The sequence below is a fragment of the Citrus clementina genome, unplaced genomic scaffold, assembly GCF_000493195.1.
Source record: "Citrus clementina cultivar Clemenules unplaced genomic scaffold, Citrus_clementina_v1.0 scaffold_5, whole genome shotgun sequence".
Taxonomy (NCBI): Eukaryota; Viridiplantae; Streptophyta; class Magnoliopsida; order Sapindales; family Rutaceae; genus Citrus; species Citrus x clementina.
The window spans coordinates 10,479,280-10,489,485 of NW_006262201.1; the positions used below are offsets into that span (position 1 = coordinate 10,479,280).

At 36.0% G+C, this 10,206-nt stretch overlaps 1 protein-coding gene across 1 annotated transcript; it reads left to right on the top strand.

Moving 5' to 3' along the window:
* Positions 1-810: 810 nt before the first annotated feature.
* On the top strand, positions 811-8,116 carry LOC112097903 (putative disease resistance protein RGA1). The gene is made up of 4 exons (XM_024183496.1): positions 811-3,858; positions 4,784-4,890; positions 5,172-5,187; positions 7,514-8,116. The coding sequence occupies exons 1-4, from the start codon at positions 811-813 to the stop codon at positions 8,114-8,116; spliced, it is 3,774 nt and encodes a 1,257-aa protein (XP_024039264.1).
* The last annotated feature ends 2,090 nt before the right edge of the window (positions 8,117-10,206 follow it).

Here is a 10,206-nt window from a genome sequence, read left to right on the forward strand (position 1 = left end):
CTTTCACATAGTTTCTTTGTAATGTGGGTAAGTCATAGACCATGGTATGATATTTATTAAATATCAAAAGATACCTCTTCTATGGCAAAGTTAATTAGACATGTCTTTATAATAAAACATCATTTATTTTGAAATTGATCCAACACTAAGATTATTGTAGATCAAATTAGTCTATTACAGATAACTTCAGAAGGTTCATCAGTAGATTGTTCCAACCTTTTTGTCGTAGTTTACAAGTATTTTGTTACTTATAATACAAGAAATTTTACAAGTGCTGATGCTGAGTAGTCTGAATAATTATTATGAATCATAAAAACAGGGCAGATGCTGTACAAATTTTACAAATATTTTGTTACTTATAATGTAAGAAATTTTACAAGTGCTGATGCTGAGTAGTCTGCATAATTATTGAGGTGGTGGAGCAAATGCTCAGTAGTCTGAATAATAATTATGAATCGGAAAAATAGGGCAGATGCTGTACAATTATTGAGGTGGTGGAGCAGATGCTCAGTAGTTTGAATAATTATTATGAATCGGACAAACAGGGCAGATGCTGTACAATTATTGACGTGGTTGAACAGAAAGCTAGCCCCAGACGGTGACTCCTGTGGGGACTCCTTTAATTTGCAGCACAAAAGAACGCTCACATTGACATTGACTCACGGGTAAAAATTAAATATCTCATATGGTATAAGAAGAATGCAAACATGCTTGAATCAACATTCTCTCAGAATACATAAAAGCTACTTTCCTCTGAGCATTTTATCAAGAAAAGCAATTGCTGCATTTACCATTTGATCTGATATCAGAATGGCTCATGCGATCGTTTCCTCTCTCTTAGACCAGCTGATCTCTGTTGCGGCTGATGAAGTGAAACAGCAGGTGAGGCTTGTGACGGGTGTCGAACATGAAGTGGGAAAGCTTACCACCAACCTTCAAGCCTTTCAAGCTGTACTGGAAGATGCAGAGCAGAGGCAACTGGAGAAGGAAAAGGCTGTTACTATTTGGCTGGATCAGCTCAGAGACGCATCCTACGACATGGAAGATGTGTTGGATGAGTGGATCACTGCAAGGCTCAAATTGCAGATTGAGGGCATTGATGATGACAATGCTCTTGCTCTTGCTCCTCATAAGAAGAAGGTACGCTCCTTCTTTTGTGCTGTATCAAATTGTTTTGGTAGTTTCAAACAACTTAGTCTTCGTCATGACATTGCCGTCAAGATTAGGGAAATCAATGGAAAGCTAGATGATATTGCCTCCCAAAAAGATACGTTTAAATTTGTTGAGAATGTGAGTAACAATGTTAAGAAACCAGAGCGAGTGCGAACCACCTCCTTGATTGATGAGGGAGGGGTTTGTGGTAGAGTTGATGAGAAAAATGAGCTCTTAAGCAAGTTGCTGTGTGGAAGTAGTGAACAACAAAAAGGCCTTCATGTCATTTCACTAGTTGGGTTAGGGGGTATAGGTAAAACCACTCTTGCACAACTGGCGTATAATAATGATGAGGTGAAAAGAAATTTTGAAAAAGTTATATGGGTGTGTGTATCAGACACTTTTGAGGAGATTAGGGTCGCCAAAGCAATCATTGAAGGTCTAGGCGTGTCAGCTTCTGGTTTAAGCGAATTCGAATCTCTTATGAAACAGATTCAGGAATATATTACGGGGAATAAATTTTTTCTTGTTTTAGATGATGTGTGGGATGGAGATTACAAAAAATGGGACCTATTCTTTTCTTGTCTAAAGAATGGCCACCATGAAAGTAAAATTCTAATTACCACACGTGATAGGTCAGTTGCACTACAGTTGGGATCAATAGATATTATCCCTGTCAAGGAGTTGGGTGAAGGGGAATGTTGGTTACTGTTTAAGCATATAGCATTTCTACGTAGGTCCTTTGAGGATTGTGAAAAATTAGAACCAATCGGGAGAAAAATAGCATGTAAGTGCAAAGGCCTGCCTCTTGCTGCAAAGGTAATAGGGAATCTCTTGCGCTCTAAAAGTACAGAAAAAGAGTGGCAAAGAATTTTAGATAGTGAAATGTGGAAAGTAGAAGAGATTGGGCAAGGTCTTTTAGCTCCTTTGTTGTTGAGTTATAACGATTTGCCCTCCAATTCTATGGTAAAACGGTGTTTCTCATATTGTGCTGTCTTTCCAAAAGACTACGAGATGGATAAAGAGGAGTTGATTGATCTGTGGATGGCTCAAGGTTACCTTAATGCAGAAGAAGACGAAGAAATGGAGATGATTGGAGAAGAGTATTTCAACATCTTAGCAACACGCTCTTTCTTTCAAGAATTTCAGAAAAATGATGATGATGATTTTACGAGTTGTAAGATGCATGACATAGTACATGATTTTGCCCAATTTGTAAGTAGCAAAGAATGTTTGTGGCTAGAAATTAATGGTACCAAGGAATCAGTCATAAACTTTTTTGGTGACAAAGTCCGTCACTTAGGGTTAAATTTTGGAGGAGGAGCTTCATTTCCTATGACCATTTATGGACTTAATAGATTGCGTACCCTCCTAATTTATGACCAAAGTTTTGTCAATTTATCTCTTAACAGTAGCATCCTTCGGGAGTTATTTAGTAAATTGGCATGTTTAAGGGCATTAGTTATAAGCCAATCGACCAAGCTTTTGTATGAAGACACAAATTGGATTACGGAAATTCCAGATAATGTTGGAAAATTGATACATTTAAAATATCTTAAGTTGTCTGAATTACACATAGAGAGACTGCCTGAGACTTTGTGTGAATTATATAATTTACAAAAGCTAGATATTAGGCGGTGCCCAAATCTTAGGGAATTACCTGCGGGGATTGGGAAGTTAATGAACATGAGGAGTTTACTGAATGGTAAAACTTATTCGTTGAAATACATGCCAGTAGGGATTTCCAAATTAACCAGTCTTCGAACATTAGAAAAGTTTGTTGTGGGTGGAGGTGTTGATGGTAGCAATACGTGTAGGCTTGAATCTCTGAAAAATCTTCAACTCCTTCGAGAATGTGGAATAGAAGGGCTGGGTAATGTGTCCCATTTAGATGAGGCCGAGAGATTACAACTTTACAATCAGCAAAACCTCCTTCGTTTGCGTCTTCGGTTTGGTGGAGTCGTAGATGGGGAAGATGAAGAAAGGAGGAGGAAGAATGATAAAGACAAACAACTTCTTGAAGCTTTACAACCGCCTTTGAGTGTAGAGGAATTAGGGATTGAATCCTATGGAGGCGACATTTTTCCCAAATGGTTGACTTCACTAACCAATCTAAGGAATTTAACACTTTCCTCGTGCGCTAACTGTGAGCATTTGCCTCCTTTGGGAAAATTGCCTCTGAAAAAACTCGAACTACTCGACTTGGAAAGTGTAAAAAGAGTGGGTAATGAGTTTTTGGGAATAGAAGAAAGCAGTGAGGATGACCCATCTTCATCTTCATCGTCACCATCAGTTATTGCCTTCCCCAAATTGAAATCACTCGAAATTGACGGAATGAAAGAACTGGAAGAGTGGAATTACAGGATTACGAGGAAGGAAAACATCTCCATCATGCCCCGTCTTTCTTCCTTGCAAATTATGAATTGCCGCAAATTAAAGGCGCTGCCGGATTACCTTCTTCAAACGATAGCACTGCAGAAACTGGGTATTTATTATTGTGATCTTCTAGAAGAACTGCCCATTCTAGAAGATCGCAGGACAACAGACATACCACGTCTTTCTTCCTTGGCGATTTGGTATTGCCCCAAATTAAAGGTGCTGCCGGATTACCTCCTTCGAACGACGACGCTGCAGGTATTGAGTATTATGGAATGTCCTCTTCTAGAAGGACATTATAGAGAGGGCAAAGGAGAAGACTGGCATAAGGTATCTCACATTCCCTGCATCATGTGGTTGCCGTCGTTGTAAGATATCACTCGCTGGTAATTTCTCCTCCTCCTCTGATTTACTTCGTTGTTGCTTGCAATGAAATTAATAAAAATAATTATATTTTGAATTAAAATTCTATATAGAATCAATCATGGTATAAATATGTAAAACTTCCTAGTTATTAAATCTGTTTAACTTGTTTTCTAAAGATTAAATTAAAAAAAAGTGTAGTCTGTTGAAATTTCTATATTTACTTCTAAAAAATATGTGCTCTTTTGTAAAATTTCATACCACATCATAGAAAATCCCAATGTAATTTATTTTTTAATGTACAAAAATTTGTTATGTGTAACTTCCTGAGAGGCAAAATCTCTGGGATACATTTGCAATAATGTTGAAAAATAAATTATCAATTTTATCTTGTATAATGATAATCATATTTTTTTATATATAATTTATGTGACATTAATTCTTTAAAGTAATTGTGTAATTGTTTTTAGTAGTACATTAGCCCACTTTATTTTATTTCATATGAGTTTAATTATGTTCACCAGGGATTCGAGGAAATGTCAGAACTACACTAGCAATTCACAGGTCCAATCTAATTTGGTTTTAATGATGCAGGCAGGAGAGCAAGACTATGAAAATGAAAAGTTTAGCCAAAGGATTGCTAAAATGTTCTGCTGGTAATTCACTTGCTTTATTTTATAGAATTTCATTTCCATCTTCTTCTATTGATATCTTGTTGTGAATAAACAAGAACAGAGAAGTAAATGATTGAACCACAGAGAAGTAAAGATATATCCAAATTCGATTATTATGATGATTAAAGCAAGCTCAAGCTCAAGCATTGCATTTTTTATTTTATTTAGTTTATAGAATTTTCATTTCCACCTGCATTTCATTTTTATTTCATTTTTAGGTTGACGTTGAAGACTCTATGGAGAACATTGGGGTAACCAAGGATTATCACTGTGGTTATTGTGCAACGTTTGGTTGCGGGACTTTGGAGAAGGAAGTGATGGCCGGGTCTGCTCTGTTTCAATTGAGGATGGACAGCTGCCTGAAAGACATGATGATTATTATTGCACGATGTTAAGGTGCTAAGATCATCATTTCTATCTTGCTTCATTCTTGGAATCATTTATCCTATATAAACATATTGAATTGTGCTAATATTATCATATGCGTCAATGGAGGCAGGAATTTGGTGTTGACACTATTATACAGGTAACCACACTTCATAGTTTGCACAAATTTGCGTTGTCAGAATATCCTTTAATATTCATTGTGTTTCTGTGTGTTATCAGGTTATCATCTCCAAGGGTTTGAAAGAGCCTTTGCAGTAAAGTCAGTTGTCACCAGCTCGTGCAATTGCGCATTCATTCATAGTACTTCAATATTGGGTTTTCAAGTTTTGTATGTTTAGTCGATTAAAATGTTTAGTCAATCATTCTTAATCATTTCTGATTTTCAAGTTCTTTAGGGCCATAAACAGTTTTTCAAACTCATTCTTATTTTTTAGGTTGATTTCCTACTCGTGGAAGTCCAAGGATTAGGCTGGCGATGGAACTACTACCTCTGTTGTTATTGTGCAAGGTTTGATCGCTGGACCTTGAACAAGAAAGCCTTACATGCATTCTGTAATTGAAGCGTTCTCTAAAGCAAAAGAGCAGTAGAAGGAATAGTGATGGCCGGATATGCTCTATCTTAATTGAAGATCTCTGTGATGTTGAGGAGCTAATGATTGTTAAGGCGTATTTTCATGAACTTCCTTTCTTAACAAATGTTTCAATGCTGGCTGTAGTAACAATTTCATATCTTGCATCTCTCGGGTGCATCATGTTCACAGGTTTGAAAAAGCATTTGTGGTAATGCTTTAAAGCTTGTACAATGGCTGTGAAAAGGCACATTCAATTAGGTACGTTTTGGTGCGGTCTCCCAATGCTAATATTATATTTTGTATAGCAATTAAAATTTAGCTATACAATTTTAATATGCAATAAATCATTGTATACAAAGTTTTCTATTAATTATATGGTGACTGAAATTTTAATTATCATATCAATTTAAATTTTTTTGTAACTCTCTTTTACTTTGCTTGTACAGAGTACCTGTTTTGGTTGATATGTCTAATTTGTAGAAATTCATTTCCATCGGTTTCCATTGGCTTTAGCACAAACCGAAACAGAGCTCTGGGGAAAAGTTTTACTTCTTGTGATATTATGCCTTTGTTTCTTCATTCATCATATTTTTCGAATTCATGCTCTCATTCAGAGGGTAAAGCCTTTTCCAGGCTGCTTTGTAGCCAAACTTTGACGCCTTTGATGCATGACTGTCATTCTTTTTCTTGGTTATTCAAACTTTCAGTTATATATTATGTGAAAGATTCTTTTTCTTATTAAAGTACATTGTTGGTTTTTTCTTTTTCCTTCATTTTGTCTGAATTAAAGCTAAAATTGTAAGTTTTTTTTTAATTGGAAAATATTAATATTTCATTAAACAAATAACAACAATACAACTACTTGCAGTACATCACTAGTTCACATTACAAAGATTAAAATACAGAGATCTGTTTTAGTTACAGAGATCTATTACAGTAATCAATTGAATTAACCCCTAAAAGTTTATTAAAGAATAGGAAGAAACACATGTACACTAAAAGAAAAACTTCCATTCGTAATGCACATATAATTCAAGCTCCATTTGGGGTTCCATGGCTCTTTCGAAATTATCTCCACCACCATATTTATGCTTTCCAGCTAGTACCAAAATAGATTTACCGTAAAAATTGATTCACACCCTCTAACTTTACAAACATGAGAAACATAGACTCTAGATCTAAAAGTTGAAGGGTTATGTACTGGCAAATAGAAATTAAACCAACATTATCACTATAACAGATACATTATTACCATCAAAGATCAAGATCTGAATGGATGCACAGCAGCCATCGTCAAGACCAAAAGAGGAAGAAATTGAAATAGAACAACCACCTTAAGGTGGAGAAGGCCAGAACAAGACACCCATCCTCAAATCATATGGAAGAGGTGGGTGCAACCAAAAAAAAAAAAAAAGAGAGAATCCACTGGAGAAGGCAAGAAAGATTTCTGCCTCCAAAGATTTGGTGAGGAAGAGATGAGGAATTTGGAGAGGAAAAGTTTCGGAGAGATCTAGAGTTTGGCTTTAAAAATGTGTTTTAAAGAAAAAGTTGTTGAGAGGAAACGAGACCAATTAGATCATGCAAGAAGTTAATTTTTTTTAAATAAAAAAGGAGAAATGATGATCTTACAAAGTTTGAATATAAAGTTTAAAATCTAAAATTAATGACTTGACAATCGATGCATTATTAGCCTAATAGAGTAAGAAGTCCCTGCTAAAGAATTCAATATTCTACCCAGAATACTTCTTTCTATTGCAATTAAATGATGATTATTTGTTTTTATCATGAAAGCTAAAATAACTTTGTGAGTAATTTGATCCTTTTGCAGTATAAAAATAAATTCAGAAATGGGCACCATTCTTCCTTTGTTTAAATCATGGTCTCCACGGAAGTAAAATTTTGGTTACTACACGTAATGAGTTAGTTGCACGTATGATGGGATCAACAAATATTATCTTCATTGAGCAATTGATTGAAGAGGATTGCTAGTCGGTTTTCAAGCGATTAGCATTTTTCGGTCACTCTTTCGAGGATTGTGAAAGATTAGAACCAATCGGCCGAAAAATTGCACGCAAGTGCAAAGGCCTGCCTCTTGCTGCAAAGGTAATAAGGAATCTCTCGCGTTCAAAAAGTGCAATAAACGACTGGCAAAGAATTTTAGATAGTGAAATGTGGAAGGCAGAAGAGATTGGGAAAGGTCTTTTGACTCCTTTATTGTTGAGTTATAATGATTTGTCGTCCAATTCTATGGTAAAACAATATTTTTCATTTTGTGCTGTCTTTCCGAAAGACTACAATATGTATAAAGAGGAGCTAATTTCACTATGGATGGCTCAAGGTTACCTTAATGCAGAAGAATATGAAGAGATGGAGATGACTGGGGAAGAGTGTTTCAACATTTTAGCAACACACTCTTTCTTTCAAGAGTTTGAGAAAAATGATGATGATGATATTATGAGTTGCAAGATGCATGACATAGTACATGATTTTGCTCAATTTGTAAGTAGCAAAGAATGTTTGTGGCTAGAAATTAATGGTACCAAAGAATCAGTCATAAACTCTTTTGGTGGGAAAGTCCGTCCCTTAGGTTAAAGTTTAAAGGAGGCGCTTTATTTCCTATGTCCATTCATGGACTTAATAGATCGCGTACCCTCCTAATTGATTATGAAAGTCCTTCCAATTCGTCTCTTGATAGTAGCATCCTTCCTGAGTTATTTAGTAAATTGGCATGTTTAAGAGCATTAGTTATAAGGCAATCATTCTTGCTTTGTCGTCCTGACCCAAATTTGATTAGAGAAATTCCAGAAGATGTCGGGAAATTGATGCTTTTAAAATATCTTAATTTGTCTGAATTACACATAGAGAGACTGCCTGAGACTTTGTGTGAATTATATAATTTACAAAAGCTAGATATTAGGGGGTGCCGAAATCTAAGAGAATTGCCTGCAGGGATTGGGAAGTTAAAGAACATGAGGAGTTTGCTAAATGGTCTTACTTGTTCGTTGAAGTACATGCCAATAGGATTTTCCAAATTAACCAATCTTCGAACATTAGACAAGTTTGCTGTGGGTGGAGGTGTTGATGGTGGCAGTACGTGGAGGCTTGAATGTCTGAAAAATCTTCAACTCCTTCGAGAATGTGGAATAGAAGGGCTGAGTAATTTGTCACATGTAGATGAGGCTGAGAGATTAGAACTCAAAAATATGGAAAACCTCCTTCGTTTGTATCTTTTGTTTGAAGTTGTAGATTGGGAAGATAAAGAAGAGGATGAAGATGAAGGTGGGGAAGATGAAGGTGAGGATGGGGGATATGAAGAAGAAGAAGGAGGTGAAGTTGTAAATGGGGAAGATGAAGAAAGGAGCAGGAAGAATGAGAAAGATGAACAACTTCTTGAAGCCTTACAGCCGCCTTTGAATGTAGAGGAATTATGGATTTTATTATATGGAGGCAACATTTTTCCCAAATGGTTGACTTCGCTAACCAATATAAGGAATTTATTTCTTCACAGGTGTCTTAACTGTGAGCATTTGCCTCCTCTGGGAAAATTGCCTCTGGAAAAACTCGCCCTGCAAAATTTGAATAGTGTAAAAAGAGTGGGTAATGAGGTTTTGGGAATAGAGGAAAGTAGTGATGATGACCCGTCTTCATCTTCATCATCATCATCAGTTATTGCCTTCCCCAAATTGAAATCACTCAAAATTTGGGACATGGAAGAATTGGAAGAGTGGGATTACACGGTTACGAGGAAGGAAAACATCTCCATCATGCCACGTCTTTCTTCCTTGGAAATTGATTGTTGCCCCAAATTAAAGGTGTTGCCAGATGACCTTCTTCAAACGTCGACACTGCAGGAATTGAGTATTGGGGGATGTCCTATTCTAGAAGACTGGCATAAGATATCTCACATTCCCCACATCGAGTTTTAAATTCTCGAACGGTTGCAATTACTATAACCCGCCGGTAATTTCTCCTCCTCCTCTGTTTTGCTTCATTGTTACTTGTAATGAAATTAATAATAATAATGATAATAATTAAATTTTGAATTAAATTTCTATATTTTGCCAATGTCTCATAGGAATGTGCAATATTTTCTAATATTTTGATTTTTGTATTGAATATAACTATTTACTTCAGTGTACGATAATTTGTTACGTGAAACTTCTTGAGAGACTGAATTTCTGGGGTACTTTGTAGTAATGTTGAAAACTAAGTGATGGCTGGGTCTGCTCTGTTTCAGTTGAGGATGGATTGCTGCCTGGAAGACATGCTGATTATTATTGCATGATATTAAGGTGCTGAGATCATCATTTCTATCTTGTTTCTTTCTTTGAACGGTTTATCCTCTATAAGCATATGGAATTATGTTAGTATTATCACTTCTTCACCCAATTTTCACTGTTGGTTGTAATAACCATTTCAGGTTCTCAAAAGCTACAAAGCAAAGCATCTTTGGGCTGATCATATATTTCAATTGACGAAGGAATTCGATGTTGGCACTATTATGCAGGTAACCAGAGTTGATAATTTGTACAAATTTGCATTGTCAGAATACCCTTCATATTCACCGTGTTTCTTTGTGTAGGTATGTAGAGTATCATCTTCAAGGGTTGTAAGAGCCTTTGCAGTAAATTTAGCTGCTAGTGCAATTGCTCATTCATCGAAGTACAATTTTGGATTTTCAA

What these genes read in the sequence shown, in the direction of transcription:
- LOC112097903 (XM_024183496.1), top strand. Translation starts at nt 811, where the DNA reads ATGGCTCATGCGATCGTTTCCTCTCTCTTAGACCAGCTGATCTCTGTT. An exon ending in AAGGAGAAGACTGGCATAAG is followed by an intron (nt 3,859 to 4,783) that starts GTATCTCACATT and finishes TTTCATTTTTAG; the next exon opens with GTTGACGTTGAAGACTCTAT.